This window comes from Penicillium vulpinum (genome assembly GCF_028829585.1).
Source record: "Penicillium vulpinum strain IBT 29486 chromosome Unknown utg000002l_segment0_segment0, whole genome shotgun sequence".
In the NCBI taxonomy this organism is placed as follows: Eukaryota; Fungi; Ascomycota; class Eurotiomycetes; order Eurotiales; family Aspergillaceae; genus Penicillium; species Penicillium vulpinum.
In genome coordinates, this window is record NW_026643242.1 from 1,372,513 (window position 1) to 1,392,998 (window position 20,486).

The following is a 20,486-nucleotide window of genomic DNA, read 5'->3' on the forward strand; positions in this document are numbered from 1 at the left end:
GGTGTTTTTTGTTTTTTGTTTTTTTTGTTGTTTTTGGTGAATTTTTGGTTAATTCTCTTTTTATCTTTCTTTTTTACCCCCAATCCTCTTTCTTCATACCCCCCCCCCTTTCTTAGATCGTGGTTTGCAAAGAATATACATTCTAGCCCGATCTATTCTCTCTCTTGTGTGTACTTTTGTACTTATGACTTTTAAGTTGGAGATGTCCTAATTAGGAATCATGTCTATAAGTGACGCACAGGGCATTCAACCTCTTGTCAACGCCTGTCCAAAAGGGCACCCGTTTTATTGAGCATACTACATATGTATTACTCTTCACATTCATCTTTATAACCCTGAAACCCTTTTCTATCTTCATACATACTTTACATACTTCTTTGCTCTTTTTATCACCCACTTCAACTCTACTCTCTTCACTCCTACCTTTTCTTATCACCTACTTCTTTCCTGTGAGGATTGTGTTTTGGTTTATATCACTAACCGGACGAACCCTTCTACTGGCTTTTTTTCCCTCTGTGCTTCTTATAGGTTCGAAGCACAGGCATATTTTGAGTGATCCAGAGGTATCAATCGAGTACTGTGAGGGAATTTCACTATGCAGAGTCTCTTTTCGACCTTACCTAACTGTTTTTTTCTTATGATGCTATTTTAGACATTGAGTTCTTGCCACCCAAGACCTCAAGGGCTAGACGGCTTTGGCGTATCGCCCGGTGTTACATCCCCAATTAACCAAAAAAAACCATCAGGGTCTTCGAGGCACCTGTCATCAGCACGCTCAGGATGAATCCCTGTAAGCTTCCTCTCTTTTCCCTTTCCCTGTTCATTCCGTCATGCGGTTGATTCAACATCGTTGTCTTTTTTTTACCCTTTTTTCTTTTCTTTTTTTCCCTCATATATCTTCCCTGTCTATCTAACTTATGAATTCCTCAGCACTTCTCTCGGAAGTATTCTCATTGACTGATCCTGTTACTTCGGAGGGTGACTATATCAACTCCCATTTGACAGGGTTTGGAACGGATGAAGACGACAACAGCCAGCGAGTCGGAGGTCTCGTCTCCATACCTGACACCAACGGCGTGAGGTACCACGCACAGCAGCCTGTGATGCAGGATTTACAGTAAGTTATTTTTTTTCTCCTATTCTTTCAATCCGGACTTGCCCTTGCGCTCCACTCGGTCAGCCTCTCGACCCCCTTGTCGCTGCGCTTCCTCCGGGTCCGGGCAGCTTGAACTTCAGTCCGGCCTGTTTCTGTACCTTCCATACCAATCTGCCGCCTGCATGTCTTTCTTCCGATGTTTTGTCCTTTTTATCTGAGCTCGTGCCGTGTCTTGAGGTCCTTGCCTCTTTCGCCCCCGTTTCGATTGTCTTTTACCGCATCATGGTTTCCGTGCTGCGCCCGGACTCATATCATATCTTCTCGACTGTTTTAATTCCAGGGCGATCGCACGTGGATCTTTTCATGGTGAGCTTTTACTGAGCCATTCCTTGCTTTAGATATTCTGGTTCTCTTGCAATGACTCCACCAGATTCTTGTCCCGGTAAGCCCTTTTTCTTATACTTATCAATTCCCCTTAAGAGACTTCCTTTGACTGATAAATTGTGGTGTTGTAAAGACTCATTTTCGCCCACATCTGGTCCTCTCTTCCCTCATATCTCTCGGCTTCAGCATCCCTTTGATAGAATGGCAGACTATCAACGGGTGCCAGCGCTGTAAGCTTTACTATATTGAAATAAAAAAAGGTGGATGAGGTTCATGACTGATCTTTGTTTGTCTAGTCAACCACCAACTGGTATGCCAGCCGGTATGCAGAGTTCAGGGCATGGGCTGAGCTCCATTCCTGCACTCATGGGACGCAATAATTCCTACGGCTCATACGCTTTACAGCGTGGAATTGGAAATATCGGCTTGCCCTTGGGAGGGATGAATGATCTCTCCCGTAACCATGGGTATACAGGCACTCCTCGCGCTTTAGATAGCGGGATGGATCGATCGCAGAATAACATGTATCAGCAACCGATAGTGGAGTCCTCACAACGCTCTCATCCTCAAGTTGAGGCTCCGCCTTTCGATGACACTACTATCCTTCATACAGTTGTTGCAGAGTTTGGTGGCCAATATCAGACAGTGAAACCAGATGTTCAAGCAAAAATGGGTCGAGGGCCCTTCCCAGCTGAGGGGAAGTGGACTTGCTATCGACGCAACTACTTCGCAGTGACATGTGGCTTTGGACTTCATCCTTGGCCTCCCACTGTTCCTCTATACATCCGCTATCCTGACCAGACCCTTGAACCAATCCGTGGATTTTCGATGGCCATTTCTGCTATCGTGAACGGTCAATATGGAGAAACCCGAGAACTTGTTCAACATACCCCAAAGCGAGACAAGCAATCCGAACGCAAACCAGGTCGTGTCGTTCTTCAGCCTGCACCTCCATCTTCCTTCACAGCAGCCTCAACAGTTAATGGGAGTCTTTCTGGGTTCTCCCTTGGCTCGCAATCTATGGACTACAACTCTTCCTTCGCAGGAACACCTCAGCCGTGCCAGCCCCCAACATCCCACGTATTCGAACGTATCCAATTCCAAAAAGCTACCGCCAACAATGGCAAGCGCCGTGCCCAGCAACAATATTACAATTTGGTCGTCGAGCTGTACGCTGAGGTTGCTAGCTCAGTCCCAGGTGAAACTGAGTGGGTACAAATCGCCCGGCGCCACTCCCACCCCCTGGTTGTTCGCGGACGGTCCCCCGGTCACTACAAGGATGGACGCCGTGGCAGTACTGGCAGTATGGGGCCGGATGTGGCTGGTGGAGATAACACCTGTGGTGTCCTTCCCCATGGACTGAGCCAAAATGGCCGTTCCCACATGCTCATGTACGACACTTCTCATCGAAGTGGTCTTTCTTACGGCAGATCGGATCACCGGAAAATGAATGTTGCAGACCATTCCCCTATCAGCGATAGTCCTCTGATCTCCTCTTCCTCTTCTTCTGGTTTTGAGTACTCAATGATTGACACCATGGACCCCATGGATACGATCAAGTCCGACCTTTATCTCAAATCAGATCCCTATCAGAATAATACCTATACAGGGGTTCCCAGTCACCAACACCGCCAGTCTAATACTGGCGGATATGACCCCGTTTACTCAACAGCTTATAGTCGCTACGATCCTATCCAGAATTCGCATAGTCTGTGTACTTAGGCTGTGCCTTTTGTTTTTCTTCCCTTGCTCTACTGAAATATCTCTCTTTCTTCTCGTGTTTTATCTTTTTATCTTGCTCGATACGATCAAATGGGAAGGGGTTTATGCACTGGTGCAGGACGGCGTGGGGTGGATCACGAGGCCATTTCTATTCGCTGTTTTATTTTATCCTATTTTTTATTTTGTCTGAGTGTTAGTGGACTTCGTGGCCTTGGTTTATTTCATTGTGATTCTATTCTTTATCCCTTTTGACTCGCCTCCAGCTCCAACTTTTTACTCTCAAGATATGGTGCCATTTCTATCATGTGTGTTTGCCTTGGGTGGGAAAAAAAAGAAGCATACAGAATGCCATTGAAGACTCTCTCTTTGCAAGTGGCGGAATTTCCTATCGAGTAGAACCGATCGATTAATTAAGATCTGGACTTGACTAGATCATAGGTAGTATCTCGGTAGTCATGGCTGAATTGGGCAGTATTTTTGTCGAAGTATTTGTACAAAGGTCATATCACGTTCACTACATAGTAGATACATGTCAAATCACGAAAAGTAAATCTTCCAGAACAAAACATCAAACCCCCTCTATTTCATACAGGAAACACAGTCTAACCATCAAACTCCCCGATTTGCTCTGTTCGATAGCCAGGAACCGTTATTTGCTGCGGTCCCGGTCCTAGTCCTCATCTATAGCAGGGCTACCAGGCCTATTTACAATAGACATAGGCTTATGCGGTCTTGCCTTATTGCTTTTGCCGTTTCCCCATTTAATTTTCCTATTCTGTTTGCTTGCTTTTCTTTTCGCTCGACTATCCAATAAAAACATGAAGCAAGGACCTACGCTAATTTGCTTCAAGGACTCTCTCCGTGTCTGATGACTACATAGACTGATGCCGCCGAGATAAGCGGCATGGGTTGGCCGTCTGCGGGAATGATTGGGTTGAGTCCATTCAAATGCCATGCAAGATTAAAGGGCTTAGTGTGGCGCTATTAATCCATTTCTTACTGCCCACTTTCCTGTTTTCTTTTGCTTTTTTGGGGGGAGGCTCCGCGGTCTGGAAACTAAACGAAGCAAGGTGGGTACTATTTCCGTAATGTGAACCTCCGTGCAGACAGATGGATGGGCACGGCAAGGTGCAGGAAAAGGATCAAGAAGGAGAAGCCAATCAGAGATTTGAGTAGCCGCCTGTTTGTAAGAGTCTAGAGGCTAGTTTGGGCTATATCTTGCTTTTGTGCTAGGCAGCAGAGATCCGCCTTATGGATTGTTAATTTCGGAAAAGGAAAGCAATGTAATCCAATGATTTTAGGTTTATCAGCTGTTAGTATGAATACTACTTATGTGTATTAACTGTAAGAAGTCGTTCTCTGCAGATCCTGATCGGCAGTAGTGCAGCTGATCATTACAACGTACATCGATGTACATGTCAGCTTAGCTCTGTTTGGTTCCTGCGATAAATCTCAACATATGTACAATATTCAACAACCTATGTATATCAAAATGAAGCAAAAGCAGGCTTTGGTGTGACTATTTAACTTGATTCTTGATATGCTTGGTAAAAGAGTAGATGTATGTGCTGTTGATCCAATCTCTCCAAACCTGCTCATGTGTCAGGTTAGATGAATTAAGAAATCTTCGTATCATCTAAACTTACCTGCACCTCGGCATATTCCGATGTTTTAAACACTCTGATCCTTGTCATTACATCCCCTGTGATGTGCCGGGGTAGTAACATCCGGATGCGGTAAGAGATTTAAGATATATACGGATGTATGTGTTTTATTGTTACAACCAGGCTATTTTTGACTTTAATCTGAAACAATTGGATTCAAGTCCAGCTTGTTCCCAGTTTCATTGGTATATATTGTGTTTGCCACCGGAAATGGGATATATATCCCGTTCCGAAAAGAAACAAACACGTCGACATGTATCCTTACTGACAAGAAAAATGCCCAAGTAACACCATATACTTTGTACATGTATCTTTTGGGAGCAAATGCAATATCATTGGTTGTTTCATTTGTACATAAACCAGTTGGATAGGTACTTCTGCACGTCGTACAAGGGACGTCAGGCTAAAGGATAATCCTAGGCGCGCCGAGGTTTCTTATTTCTTATTCGACATCTTGAATTGACACTAATTTAGTCCCTGCTCATGCTGGCATTTTGATAGACTGGTGGTGTGTTCCCACTCTTTTATACTTTATACTGCACGCATTGGTATTTCCACTTTAAAGTATATGTACTCTATTATACATATTACTTCGCAGTATTATACAATTACTCTTTTATGGCAAGTAATCATGTCGATTTGAAAGGCTTTGACTCGATTATTCATCTCATTCTCTACTATTCTCTAGTTGACCAATGAGAATACTAATACAGGTAGGCATTAAAAACAACTTTTCCAAAATGCTGTACAGGTGATATGGTATAATATGATCATTAGAACGCAAGAAGTGACGTGCTATAGTATGACGACTGTCCTTTCTATAGTTACAGTCAAGTAGGTCACATTGCTATCATTTTGGTCTCTGTCCTGTCTACCCCTTCTCCTGCGCTGATAATCCTATAAGATACCCAATGCAATATGTAGTACCCTCACTTTATTTCGCTCTAGGAAATGTCTCTAAGAAGTTTAGATGTCAGATTATCCTTCCGGCGCCTGCCGCTGTCGCTGCGCTCTTGACAACTCCCTGCTTATCCACTCTTCCCATGGTATATAAGCCCTTTCCTTGCGTATTTCATCTACCGACCTTCATTTCATTGAGTATTAATATCTCTAAAACACATCTTTGGCTACCGTAGTCACTTTTTACACTCAATTTTCCTTTCTTCAAATTATGTACAGATTGCACATTGCTGAGACTGGCTTGGAGCCCCAAATAACTCCACGCAGCCCAAATTAGTTTAGTAGCATCAAATACCCACTGCAGAAATTACTATCTAATAAAAACGCGCTAGTGAATTTCGGGAAATACAGCTCAAAGCTCAAGCATGAATACCAAGGAGACTATGTGATATAACAGCAAGGCATAAGCCTGAAGTAATGGACCCTGGGTTGTCAGTACGACGATAATCAACCCTATCCGACATCAAGCCAAGACGCCCGAAAGACAATCTGTGCTCTTAAAACTTTACATTTAGCCCAACTACCCCAAGTGAGATATCTGTCTCTACCTAAGAGACATGGACAGTGATATCTGCATGGAGATCTCCGCGATCTATCCCTTTGCTTCCGCATTAGACCAAATAACCCCTGTCCATGCTGCTCAAACATAAACCCTCGCCGCTGTCTTGAGCACATCAAGAGCTTGAGGATAGCTCTCATTTACAGTTGGCTATGTTCTAGCTCTTTCCCCGATCTGGATCAGCCCAAATGTTCACCCCGGGCCTTGCAATGCTATCAGCCATCCAGGGAGGAGGGTCTCTATCTCCGTGTTCCACATCAACGGCCTCCGAGCATGGTGCTAGGGTTGTCTCACCCGGAATAAAAGCACATGACCAGTCTATAGATCTGTGTGATCTTCTGTAAACAAAATAGCTTTTTCGGACAGCTACAAGTGTGAGATCATGGGATCTACGAATAGAATAGAAGGAGAAAAATCGATCGAGGCTCGCATGATGAAGAGTCCGTACATATGGATTAGATCTTCGATTACCCAATTGATCAGCGTCGATCTTTGGGATGCACAAGATATCTCTCAAGGGTAAAAGGGTCCCTCATGCTACACTGTGAGTGATATCATAAACTAAGTTCCGAAAAAATGCTCTTAGAGAGCCTCACTTATTGTATATCCATTTGGGGCCTTCTTGTTCCAATAGCCGTATTCTCGACAGAAAGTGCCTTAGTAAGATTATTGTACATCACCTTGGAAGAATGTGACTTCTCTAAAGATGTTCGAGCTAGCATCCAATATTCTGTATAGGCAATGCAATCTCAGTCACTAATTCAAATATTCAAGATGACTAGAATAGAAGCTAACCTAGACACACATATTCCAAATATCCCTTACGATATGACCCCATGATCAAAAATACAAAGCAAGACATCCAACATCTCAAACAAAGAATCAGTAGCAAATTCCAATCCCAGCCAGACCAACTACCCCTCGCATCACTTTCCCAATCAGACGAAAGAGAAATATCGGAAATTAAAATCAACACTAATTGGCCCATCGGCACAAGATCCAATGTCACAATCTGGACCAGGCTAAGCAACGATCCACCCTCTCAGCCGCAGCAATTCTTCCGAGCCACAGGATTTCCCAACCCAATCCCCAGCCAGGATAATAAAAAAAACGTCCGCGCGAGGTGAGGCTAGGCGGGAAAGGCCGCCGCTGACTGCAGCAGTCCAATACTTCCCTGCACTGCAAAACAGGGCGGTTGGAGCCGGGATCGTTGCAGCCGCACGGACAGGCGTGGGCGTGAGCATGGGAAAAGACAGGGTAAAGCAAGAATGGTCAGTCCACTCACTCCCTGTGGACTTTCCGATGGGGACGTGCATACGCAGATCAAGACTCTCAGACACAGAACAGGGCGTCAGCCACTGGCCATTGACCACTGCTTGTTTGTTTGTTTTTTTGGTCTTGGCAGCATGCGCGAAGGCAAGACAAACAGCCTTGGAGTGACAGGGTGGTCGCTATGACCGCTTTCCCAGTGTAGGTACATAGTAAGTGTACCTCTCGGCTCCGACGGACCGGGTCCTCTTTTCAATCCCGGAGTCCCGATGCGTAGGGGATGGATAGACAGGTGCAGTATGTAGGTAGGCAGTTGAATGTTTAGACATTGGGCACGGGCACGGGCACAGGAAAATGCAGCAATGCAGCATTGCAATCACAATATTGCAATTGAGTTTTCGGGGGAAGGTTGACTCAACAAGATATCCAGGGAAAGATTTCCCCTTCCATACCAGCCCGGCAGCCTGCAACAAACTGACTTCCCTCCTCTCTCCCTTTACCGACCAGTCGCATTCAAGCCCAAGGTTCCGTGAGAACTGCACCCATGACTCCCGTAGATAATCACAGCCAACCACAAGCACGCCCCGTAGTGCATCGCCATCACCAGCTCACGGATCGATCACATGAGTTCCCAGAGTCCGTTCTCGCGCCTTGTCCCGTCGACTACTCAATTACTCAGTTCGCCCGGCTATCCGATGTATTTCCTTCGTCTCCTCCGACACGCGACACGCGCACTGTCAACTTCCGATCCAGCGCATCCTGCTCTTCCTTCGAGGGCTGCATGCCCAATGCGTTTTCTACCTGGGGTGTGATCCAGAGTCCGATGCCTGCCCAGGCCATGACACCGATACCGAACAGGGCCCGGGTTTTGGGCGTGAGGCCACGGTAGGAGCTGTGAGGCTTGTTAGTTTCTGTCTTTCTTGCCTCGGTTCGCGGTCTGGGTGTTGGTGTGTGTGGGGTTGGTCGGTTCACGGCTGTGTCACGTACCTCCAAAGAGACATTTGGACTGGGAATGAAAGTATTCTAATCTTGAAGGCAAATGATAATGGGGCAATGTGTGACTTGGCTTTCAGTATGCTACTTTGACAGGGGAGAGTCACGTGGAGATATCTACACTTTCAGTCACGGGATTTTGGTACCTGAGGCTAGCGAACTTTATATACTTCAATCTGTACCAGTGCAACGTGCTCGAACATGTGTCTTTTTGTCTGCTGCTAGGTCCTTTCAGGTACATGGACAACCCCCCCGGGTACTTTCGGATTACTGGGGGGTCGGTGTAACCGTGGCTGACAAGTGAGGTACCGAGGTAGTTTGGACAAAGGCACTGGCTACATATACATACATTTAGGTACTTGTACTTTTGTGTATATGAGAGGTTCATAGCCAACCAAAGAAGCTTTGTGTAGAACAAGATGAGGTTAGGTAAATATTTGGGTTATCATAGAAACCAAATCCGTCGCGATGCCGGTCAGTTCATGTCCACATTGATTACTATATTGTCTACATCGTGGCAGAAATGAAATAAAACAATATCAATAAGGGCAAGAGTCAGAGAAATGTAAAGATAAATTGCGCAGAATGTTAAAAAAAAAAAAAAAAAACAGAGAGGGTCTCAAAGCGCAAGCAAATACAACAGGAGAGAAAGAAAAAATAGGAAAGAGAAAAACAAGGGTGAAGCTATGAAATCCAAGTGAAGCAGCTTGACACGCTTCTTTTATTTCTTGCCGTACGCCTTGTTGATTTCGGACTCGTATCGGGCGAGAATCTTCTTGCGCTGGAGTTTCTGCGCAGCGGTCATAAAACCCTAATGTCCTTGTTAGCAAAGTTCAGGCTCCAGATAACTTGAGAATAAGTGTCACTTACGTTTTGCGGAGTCCACTCGTCGTCGGACAGCACGACACCGCTAATAATCTCAATGCCCCTCAAACCACCCGCGCGGCCAGCGGCCTGCAACTGCTGCAAGACGATCTTGTTGAGCTTTTCGTCGTGAACAAGGGTCTCGATGGTGTCGCCCTTGATGCCATTGTCTTTGGCAATCTTCTTTAGTGCTACCTCAACGGGGACAATGATTGCGACGGGCTTGTCTTGGTCCTGGGCGGCGTAGACACAGATGTTGCCAACCACGGGAGACGAGCGGTAGACGGACTCGAGCTTCTCCAGAGCGATATATTCACCATTCAGGGTCTTGACCAGGTTCTTCTTGCGGTCAATGATGTTCAGGTGGCCGTTGCGGTCGAACTCGCCAATGTCGCCGGTCATAAACCAGCCATCCTCGGTGATCGCAGCCTTAGTCTCCTCCTCATTATCGTAGTAGCCCTTGGTAACACTGCCACCGCGGATGAAAATCTCGCCCTGAGGGGGGTTGTTCGAGGTCAGGTATCCAGCATCGGGGAAGTCAACAAGCTTGACCTCGATCGAGGCGGGAACCTCACCCAGGGCATCAGGATTCCAGGCCAAGGGGTCGTTCAGGGCACCCATGGCAGAGGTCTCGGTTAGACCGTAGCCGCTAATCATAGGGGCGATAGCCAACGACAAGAACTTCTGGGTGTCCTTGGAGATAGGGCCACCACCGTTCATGACGATACGGAGTCTGCCTCCGGTTGCCTCCTTCAGTTTTTTAAAGACAATGCTGTCCAAAATCGATGCGCCCAGGCTTGAGCCAGGGAAGCCGGTGGTCATGAGGAAACTCTTGGCCGACAGGGCACCCCAGAACAAGCCTTTGACCACAAAGCTGGCCTTGTTTAGGTTGGCCAAGACACCCTTCTTGACTGACTCCCACACGGCCGGAACACCAACCAGAACAGTAGGCTTGAATTCCTTGATGTCGCCCAGGCAGTTCCGCATAGAAGCATCGGACAATGTTCGGGGGTTACCGTATCCCATGGTACCACCCCAGAACAAGCACATGTTCTCAAACATGAATTCTAGAATATGAGATTGAGGGAGATAGGTCAGGAGGGAGTCCGTGTGGTTAACACAGGGACCGATCACGGCGTGAACACCAGCAGCTGTTGCGAGACGTTAGCTTAATAGATAGCGGTTCCATGGGTTCTGTTCGGCTTACTAGCAGCAATCACGTTGGCGTGGGTCAATGGCACACCCTTCGGTGGGCCTGTTGTGCCCGAGGTGTACATGATGCAGCACAGGTCCTCTGGCTTGGGGGGAACAGGCTCCACGGGGTTTTCCTCGCCCTGCTTGCGCAATTCCTCAATGCTCATCACATTGATGTGAATGAACTCGCTGTGTAACTGATCAAGAAGCTTCTGGTCCATTTCCGTGTCGGTATTGTAGATAATGTGCTTGATTAAGGGCACGTTCCGGAGGATGCTAATGAGCGACTTCAGCAGGCCGGGGTCGAGGAAGATGGCAGTGCTGCCGGTCTGAACGATAGAGTGCTGTAGGCCCTCCTCGCCTAGGGTATCATATGCGGTCACGATGGTCACGGATTGAGAGGAAGCGCCTGTAATGGTAAGTTAGTAAATTCGTTCGCAAATCATGGAGAGGGGGTAAAAAGGGTAAACGAACCGTGCGACATGGCCAGCCAGTTTGCGCTATCAAGGGCAATCAAGTCAGTCATCCTGCACCGAATCTCTTCCGAGGCACAATGTGTCTCTTACCTCGTTGCACCATAGAGGTGAATTTTACCGTCTTTCTCGAAACCCAGCTTGCGGAGACCACTACCAAGCTCCAGGCAGAGCTTCTCATATTCTAGGAAGGTCTTGTAGGTATAACCACTCATTTCAAAATAGGTCCACTGCTTGTCAACCTCCTGCTCGACACCATCCACGACCTTCTTGACCTTCTTGTTCTCCACATGGGTCTTGATTAGCTTGCGACTGCCAACAGCTTTGGAGTTTCCAAAGACGCGAGCGGATCGGCGCATATTTTCGTAGGTAGTAGTAACATCCTGGAGTGTCGTAATGAGGCCATCCTTGGCCTTGGGGTGCCGACGGGGGATTGTCTCACCGGGGACGCGCTCGTACCCGGACGCCTCGACCGAGAAGGGGCCCTTCTTGGACATGCGCGGCTGGAGGACAAGATTTTGCGTCATGTTTGCTGTATTGCTCGCTCAGAGTGAGTGCGGAAGAAGCCGGGGGATCGAGCGGGTTACTCGAAGAAAAGTTCCTCTACTCGAGGGGCCGTAGGTTAGCTAGTGCACGAATAGCGCGGAGTAACCCTGTAAAGGGGAAAAACACGAGAGCTGTAGGAAGCTACAGCAGGAGCTGGAATGGAATGGAAATTACCAAGTCGAGAAAGAAAAGGGGGTATTATAGTATGATTGAGCATTCACAGGAGAGAAGAGGAGAAAGTTCCAAAGTTGGTCTTGAGGTTGGATATCTGTGGCTGGTCTTTCGGCAAATGACGCAGGAGGTCCAAGGTTTTTCGGCCTTGGTAGTTTTTTTTTTTTTGGGTTTAGGTCGATTACATGCAACAGGCACGAGCCCTTTTTTTTGGAAAAACAATTTAATCTATTTCTCTTCAAATGTACGGAGTAAACATTTGATACATAGCTCGAAATCAAGAAATATGTAGCCTACTGAGTTCATGAACTTGTTCCTATTTGATTTGACCATTATTAACCGGCAGATCAGTTCCGGGTTTCCTTTCTGTTGAATTCCCAACAATTATTTTATCTTTATACAGAGCATATATTCATACGCTAAGTATAAATTATATGTCTGATATACTTCCGAGGATGCTTCCGAGGTTTATATTTCATACCCTAGTCACACGTTACATACTCCGTACTATGTCCATATACAGTCATATTTCATGAGTATTTGCACCCCGGTACCTTGGAAGGCCCGGGACCCGCTTTTTTTCTGCCGATTCAAAACTTCATATTCAAAACTCCCTAGTAACTAGTATGCCACCCTTTATATTTGATAACCTCCTCCACTCGGTGAGGCATAGTCTCTGCTAAATTTACAAAGTGGTGAATTGTAAGGTTCTCCTATATGTACTGCGTTGTATCCACCAGCTCAGCCTAGGTCTCATTATTATTCGGTATCTCGCGTAACCAAGGCCTTAGTTTCAAGATATCAGCCTTCAACAACGCCCAAAGGTTCTCAATTAGGTTTAGATCAGGTGAATATAGAGGCCAGTCTATAATATTGATATTTATCTCACGTAGTAGTTCTTGAACAATATACGCAGTATAAGTAGGTATACTACGCGTAGCGCGCGCGCTGCGTGGGGTTATACTAGTATAAATAGGCAGGCGGTGTGAAGGAGCGGTCAAAAATCGAGGTACCTGGGTGCAAATACTCATGAAATGCCATTGTATACCCTGGTCCCGTGATCCCTAAAAAAAACTGTAAAAATAAAATAGTATTCCGCATAAAACATAAAGCATCCATGCATAGCCACTCATGGACCAACTCATCGACTTATTCGCCAATGGTGAAGAGGTCATCGACGTGGATGAGGGTACGCCACCCCCCTACGAGTATCCCAGGTACATCCACTGAGCCACTGAACTCTCTATAGAATCATTTCTCCTTTTCGCACAAGACATCCCAAGCAACAACTTAGGGATGCTCAATCCCCGTGCACCATCAGTAGAAATCTCTATCAATGGAAATGAATACATAATCCATCAGTCACCATCATTACTCTCCTCCCATCGAGCAGGGGGGACTACAGGCGCCGGTGAGTACAGAGTACAACACATACTCGAAGAGCTCGCATGATCTGCACCAAGTCCTTTATGATTTGCCCCAGAATCCCCCAGAGACGTAAAAGTCAAGCACGGACTACTCCGCAGGACTCTTATCCGAGACCGAAGTGTGCCCAGACCAGGCCCGAGAGTCGAGGCGTCGAGTCGTCCTTGCCGCCTGGCTGTGCCTCGGCTCTCGGGGTGAATGTCTCTCTTTTTGGTCTTGGGCCCTAATACTGTCACCTTGTACTTTTGTCCCCTCAACACGAGGTTTAATCGTCACCTGCTACTTATCCATAGCTTGGGATATCTTGGCTCCTTCATTTTCATGACCACTGCCATCAATAACCATCCCAGAATTAAATCAGTACTAACCCAGCAACCCCAGTTCTATGGAAAATTACCCCCCTATTCGCAGAATGGGTTACCAATCCCTCAAATCCGCTCTGGAAAAACGCCCTCCTCAGCCAGAGCTCAACAGTAGTCGAACTCGGGACCGGGATTTCAGCACTAGTCGCGCTCGTACTGGCGCCTTCAGTGCGCCACTACATCGCCACAGACCAGGAATACGTACGCAAGTTATTCCGAACGAATCTTGACGCAAATGCATCCGTCCCTGTATCCTCTAGCAACAGCAACAGCAAAGCAAAGGGCAAGAGTAAGGGATCCAAATCCAAATCAAAGCCAAGCTCGATCACCAAGCCCGTCGATAATATCTCATTCACAACCCTGGACTGGGAGACTGACCAGGCCGCCTCATTGAAGGAATGTATGGATCCCGATGAGACTCATGGCAAACATGGAGAGGAAGAAGGAGAGGAAGATAAAGGCTTCGATCTCCTCCTTTCCTGCGACTGCATATATAATGAAGCACTTGTGGCACCGTTCGTGCGCACCTGCGCCGATATCTGTCGACTGCGGCCGGCATATGTGCCCGGTTCTGAGGAAACTCGTTCGCACCGCAAGCCGACGGTTTGTATTGTCGCGCAGCAGCAGCGGTCGCCGGATGTGTTTGAGACTTGGCTTAGGGAGACGATGCAGGAGTTTCGGGTTTGGAGGTTGAGTGATGATGTGCTTGGGGAGGGACTGCGGAGTGGATCTGGATATTTGGTACATTTATTATTGGTGAAGGATTCCTAATAGACAAGTACAGCTGTAGATACAACATCTGTATATAGGTATGATTGGCTTGCTCATATGTATTTGGGGCATATATGCTGTTTAGGTACTGTATATAGCTAATTTAGATGCTCAAGCTCCCCTCCTATCAAAATGATCGGGTCAACCGTACTCTCAGATGGCTGCAAACTAGCGAGACTGACACGAGGGATATTTTCTAGCAAAACTTTCCATGAGCGGTCGTCGGGAATTTCCCTGGCGGATGCAGATTGCACCTTGGAATATCCCCTCTGCCACAATTCAATTCGCAGTTGCCATTTGGAAACCAAGATCACTTCCTTCCTGATTAGGAGGATCACCCACTATAAACCCCCCCCCCCACCCCGGGGCCCTTCTTTCCCTTTCTTTCATCTTCTTTCTTTTTTGAAAGAGACACTTCAATCAGACTACACATTGAGAGCCTTACCTGCTCGACGGTATGGTTCGGGCTCTTTACTGACAAGTCGGGAAATGAGCAGATTGATATAACTGTAACTGGTTCGAGACACTCGCAACATCCTTGCAATATCGTACATACTTACCTACAAAGCTTGCGCAAATCAAGCGTCCGCCTAAAATTCCGATACCTCGATTAAACAACTTCTATAGCAGAAGTCTGAACCCCATATATACAGATATGTTCATATCAATATCTATAAGGTTCATTAGATCATACCATGTGTTATATATATAGGGGGATTTTACTGCAGTAGACATATATGGATGAACTCAGTTATGCTAAATATGTATGCAATTAGCTATGGATGCATTATATGACAATCACGCGCAACATCAAGCTGCTCAATTCAAACGAAATGAAAGACACTCGCACCACCCAGGTATAACGAAAGGGTATCTAGAAAAAGATACTGCCAAGAGATGTAGTAGTAACATGATGCAATTGATTATCATATCGAGAGCCCTGATATCCGCCAGACGCTCAAGAAAGAATTATGTATGGTGTATATATGTATTGCCGGCGGAAATCGACAGTGAAGATAAACATTACTCCGCACGGATACCATCTTAAGGCTCCGCGTTTTCTTTTTCCGCTGCTGACGGCGAGAATTCGTACTTGCGCTTCGACGGCACAGACGACTCGGTTGGTGTAGGGGATGGACCCTGGATACCAGATTCTGACGGTGGAAGGGTCGCCAACGCCTCTCTGGAATCTGTTTCGGGAGTGCGGTCGATAATGGATGAAATGGACTGCTTGGTTGATCCGTTGGTTGTGTGCTTGGGGGTGTTGCCGCAGTGGAGTCCATAGGAGTGCCCTCGGCCTCGGGCATGAATCGATCGAGAACTTCGGTTTTGACTCGGTAGGAGCCCTCGCGTTCGAGCTCGCCCTCGGACTCGGAGTCCATGTCATCGTAGTGCTGGTCGCCGTCGTGGTCCAAGGGAATAGAGCCCAGGGGACTTCCTTCTGCCGAGGCCCGGTGGCTGTTCATGACTGGCGGGAGGGGAGCATTCGGGTCGAAGACTACACCGCAGACTTCGAGGGCACGAGACTGGCTGCCCAGTGTGCGGTCTTTGTGTTTCTTGGTGAGATGGCACATGAAGCCGTGGAGGGTGACGAAGTCGGATTTCCCGCAGCCGTGAATCGGGCAGGTGAGATATACTAGACTTCCATCGGAGGGTCGCTTCCACAATGCTCGCCCGGATGGGTCGTGAGCTGCTGGTCGGCCGTGGCGTTCGCCCCATGCCTCTACATTTTTGATGGTGTATTTTTGCTTGCGGCGAATAGAGCCAGCGCTGTGTATTGAGTCATGGGGAAGCATTGGGTGTTGATGCTGAGATGGTGGGGGAGGTTGGGGAGCTTGATGATGAGGTTGAGAGTGCATATGGGGTGGCGGCATTGAGGGAGGCGGTGCCTGAGATGATGGTGGAATGGGTGGTTGACGGGGCTCGGGGGGACTCTGTTGCTTGAAGAAAGCCAACGTTGTTGCTGCACTAGTCTCTGATAATCGGCGAGGTGGTGTAGGCCGTAGAGGTGGCGAGTCACTCGCAGCGTTGAGCCCCAAGCCCATGGACTCTCTCTTTAACTTCTTGCGTTGTCTTCGAAGGTCCTGTGAAGCTTTGTTTTAGCATTCCAATCCTCCACATGAATATCAAAACGATTCGGCATTACCTCTTCCTCTGCCTCGGCTCGCTCCGTCATGGACCGAAATTCCTCATCTTCATGCTTCCGCATTGCCAGAATGCGGCTACGGGTTGCATTCCGGGCCATTTCCTCGTGCTCTAGATGGCGGAGTCTAGCTTCAATATGTTCCAACGAAGCTGGACTGTGTACTGGTGGTATTCCTTGGGGATGATGTTCATGCATGGGCGGCGCGAAATGACGGAAATGGTGGCTCTGTACCATCTGCTCCGGAGGTGGCATTTGGTGTGGAGGTGGATTCGGATTCATGGCAATAGGATGATAGCGAGGGAGATGATTGACGAGATGGGCGGGTATACCACTATCAGGGCCGTGATGTACCGGCGGTGCAGTTGTCATTGTTATGGACTTTGGAGACTAGAGTACAGTTTAGAACCCTCCACCAAAAGTTGAAGGGAAGAAGTCAAAAAAGGAATAGAAACAGAAAAAAGAAGAAGAAAAAGAAAACAGGATGAGACAAGGATCGAAAGGAAAGACCCATTTCCGATCTATGGGTCGACGGTTTAGAAAAAGGATTGACATTCAGACCTTTTGGAGCTAACTATACTAATATCCCTATATTTTTTATAGAAATGTGTGAAAAAGGGAAAAAAATAGATAAAAAATATTCAAAAAAAAAAGAAAATACATATATAATATGCCAAATATAATATATATATAATATATAATAATAGAAAATAAGAAATGACTTCCACTAGCGCGACCCTTCTGCACCCCCGTTATCTTGAAAATTCCCGTAACGGCGTAAGGGGATCTTCTCAGGGGATACTTGTGATTGATCGTAGACATAGATTATTGAATAGGATATTGGTAGGGTAATTAGGAACATAGAATATAACATGTATATACAAACATATAAATTGTACACAGTAGAATGTTTTTTAATTTCCCTAATGGAGACCTGAAATGACAACAACTCATATCCATGGGATTGACTCGACGCTAAAATGTAAGCAAATCACAATTTATCAACCCTTAGCCCTAATCCATTTGATCCATTTAGTCCATTTAGTCCATTTAATCCATTCCTCTAGTCTCATTTTCCCTTTGGATCAGAATGGATCAGAAATGGATCACTAATCTATTGCACCAATGATCGGCATCCCCAAATAAAAACATTGAAAAAAAATCCAAGTCACTTGACATCTTCCTTCAGGGGTCTGAACATGACAAGTCTAAAAAATTCTGACTGCAGTTACCCCCATGAGCATCATTGGTCCAAACAGACTATAATTTTAAAGTAATATAAGGGTAATTCAAGTTTCAATAATTCTTCCAATTTTAGCTCCTTTCGCCGGAGAAATTAGGAGTTGATTATAGTATATAGTGTATCATAGTATTACTATAGTATTATCATATTGTAGGATTAGTATAGTGTATATATTATGGATTTTATCTACAAAGTATATCGCCCTAAAAACAAACCTTGGAAGTTAAATTCGATAGTCAAAGCCTCGAATCAGAGCCTCCCCGATTGAATTTTTCCAAGTACTTTGCACATAATTCCAGCGTGAATCGTCCAATAATAAGCAACAGATCTACCCCCATTACTGCCAAGAGTACACTTATCCTGGAGATCATTATGTAACACAGGGGGGAATTTGTTCCTGAAAAGTTCCATGGTAGCCATAGAAGCGGGAAGAATCACAATCGTTTGAACTTTTGATGTCCTCATGTGTTCCCTTGTACGGAGTAAATAGTACATCATTCCTGTACATTACTCTCCACATATTATTGTCTGGTGGCATCAATCTATTTGATTTGTTATGTACCTCATTCCAAGTTTCTCTCTTTTAGTACGTAGTGTCCCAACTATTCCCTATATACGGAGTACTCTCCATACAACATATAAGAACCACAACACATTATACCTATTATCAACCTTGGAAAGGCCAGAGGATTAGAAATCAAAGGAAATATTAACATAACCCACATATTTACTCCGTAGAACCTCCAAAACTATAGCTAGGATATGGGTCTGTGGTATGGGGGGGGGGGGGCTTTTTTTTTGCTCAAGTGACTTGGATGTACACCGTACGGAGCATTTTCTCTAAGGTATGATTATGGGTCTGCAGCAAACGCCATGGCTTAGCTTGCAAAGGAAAAGCAAAGGTAAAAAGGGAAAATTGAGTCTGGAGTAATAAAATAATAAAGAAAAAAACATGTCAACATAGTGGGGAAATGGAAATAATCATACGTACTAGGGGCACGCTAAGGCACATGGTCTCATACAAGAAGTGATCGACGAATGGGCGAGAGCGAAACTTATGTGGGCGTTTGAAAAATTTCTACGGAGTACAGTAGTAAGCCCGGGACTTAAGAGTCATCTAGAGATGTTAATACTACTACTCCGTACTTAGATCCATTCTAGTGGTACTCTCTGTATATTTACCAATATAGGAAGTACCCGGGGTAGGTACCACATGTCTCTCTTCTCCCCTGTCTATTTCAAATGTTCTGCGTTAAACCAAAGCCTACATAATCTTATTAGAAATAATTATTTACTCCATACAAACATCATCTGCAAAGGACCCACTGTAGCAGCCCAACTGGTGTGTACAACGATGATTTGCTACTTGACCGCACCGCTGCAGGGAAGCCTGCATGATTGCTTCGCTCTGTCACCAGCTCCAGTCCAGATTGGCCTGATAGTAAGACGTTGCTTTTCTCGTGTCCTTGTTTTAATGTCGGGCCAAATCTTGTTTCTCGTTGATTCATACGAAGATGCGATATATCAAGAGCAAAAGCAATTGTTCTAAGAGTAAGCATGTATTGTTTAAGTTAAGGGGGGACATAAGGAGATAGACAATAGAAGCTTGCAGAAACTTACCTTTTACTTACATTGATGTGTACTGTATCTAGCTACTCCTACTCTGTTATGCACCCCCCTATCATGCCTTCTATCACTCTAGCGCCTCTCGACCGAGTTCCTATCATTCACTAGCAAGAGTGAGCCTTGATCCTTTGTGGATCATGCAAAGATGAGGAGACTTTTCCGCATAGAGAAGATTTGGTCCAGCCAAACGGGCTGCAGTTCAAACCTTGTACGGAGTACAAAGTATGATGATAACAAAGTGGATGCGCAGACGCCATAATCAAATTATCAGATTGGTGCAATTGAAAGCCATACAGTTTCAGGTGACTGGCTCCAACGTGTGTGCTCTGGCAAAGCTAAGGTTCCAAATCCATGCGCCAGTTGGAAGCTTCTGGCCTATCATCGTTGTCATCGCTCCAGATATTTGAGTTTTGCGGACATATTGTTGAGTCCAGTAATATTCTTGTTATTGACCGCGTTAAATTATACTCCGTACTCCGTATTCTGGATAATAATAGCTACTGCTACTACTGGCCAGGCCGCTATTGCTTTCATTGGTTGCTATATCCTTAGTTATATATCGTAGTGTTAATCTTAAATTGTCAAGTCAAGGACAGAGGCCGCATAAATGGCCGGCTTTTCTTGTACAACACGAATGATTACCAATCCCATATCATTATGCCATCCATGGATATGCAAACTGTGAATGGAAACGGCGTACTCCGTACATGCTGCAAAGCGAGAAAGCGTATCATATTGCAGTGAGGATTCGAGCAGTGTGTTGTTTGTCTCTGTGCCTATGAAGTCTGGATGGGCCGGTATCAAGTACCTATGTACATGTACATATGCATAGAATTGGAAGCTGATAGGCTGGAAGTAAATACGGCTGCATCCGCGAGGCAGCAAATGTCCCAGTTGCCCGTGTCACTAGCAGATAGGCGCAAAAAAAGTACACCGCGCATATGTACACATGGACATTGCTTGATAGCGTTGATACACATACAGTTGAAAATTGGAAGAAAATAATTGTGAAGCGAGAGGA

At 45.9% G+C, this 20,486-nt stretch overlaps 5 protein-coding genes across 5 annotated transcripts; 2 read left to right on the forward strand and 3 right to left on the reverse strand.

Moving 5' to 3' along the window:
- Positions 1–917: 917 nt before the first annotated feature.
- N7479_003607 (uncharacterized protein) lies at positions 918–3,202 on the forward strand (the record flags this gene model as incomplete). The annotated part of the gene is made up of 3 exons (XM_057251304.1): positions 918–1,117; positions 1,495–1,710; positions 1,777–3,202. 3 exons carry the CDS (start codon positions 918–920, stop codon positions 3,200–3,202), a joined length of 1,842 nt encoding a protein of 613 aa, XP_057110629.1.
- Positions 3,203–8,329: 5,127 nt separating this feature from the next.
- On the reverse strand, positions 8,330–8,655 carry N7479_003608 (uncharacterized protein; the record flags this gene model as incomplete). Its single annotated transcript, XM_057251305.1, has 2 exons — positions 8,330–8,546; positions 8,642–8,655. The coding sequence occupies 2 exons, from the start codon at positions 8,653–8,655 to the stop codon at positions 8,330–8,332; spliced, it is 231 nt and encodes a 76-aa protein (XP_057110630.1).
- A 713-nt stretch (positions 8,656–9,368) lies between these two features.
- Positions 9,369–11,705, reverse strand: faa4 (long-chain fatty acid-CoA ligase FAA1; the record flags this gene model as incomplete). Its single annotated transcript, XM_057251306.1, has 5 exons — positions 9,369–9,458; positions 9,518–10,662; positions 10,719–11,114; positions 11,180–11,205; positions 11,272–11,705. The coding sequence occupies 5 exons, from the start codon at positions 11,703–11,705 to the stop codon at positions 9,369–9,371; spliced, it is 2,091 nt and encodes a 696-aa protein (XP_057110631.1).
- A 1,321-nt stretch (positions 11,706–13,026) lies between these two features.
- Positions 13,027–14,453, forward strand: N7479_003610 (S-adenosylmethionine-dependent methyltransferase; the record flags this gene model as incomplete). The annotated part of the gene is made up of 3 exons (XM_057251307.1): positions 13,027–13,084; positions 13,145–13,306; positions 13,702–14,453. 3 exons carry the CDS (start codon positions 13,027–13,029, stop codon positions 14,451–14,453), a joined length of 972 nt encoding a protein of 323 aa, XP_057110632.1.
- A 1,044-nt stretch (positions 14,454–15,497) lies between these two features.
- N7479_003611 (uncharacterized protein) lies at positions 15,498–16,968 on the reverse strand (the record flags this gene model as incomplete). The annotated part of the gene is made up of 3 exons (XM_057251308.1): positions 15,498–15,643; positions 15,682–16,537; positions 16,600–16,968. 3 exons carry the CDS (start codon positions 16,966–16,968, stop codon positions 15,498–15,500), a joined length of 1,371 nt encoding a protein of 456 aa, XP_057110633.1.
- Between the last annotated feature and the right edge of the window lie 3,518 nt (positions 16,969–20,486).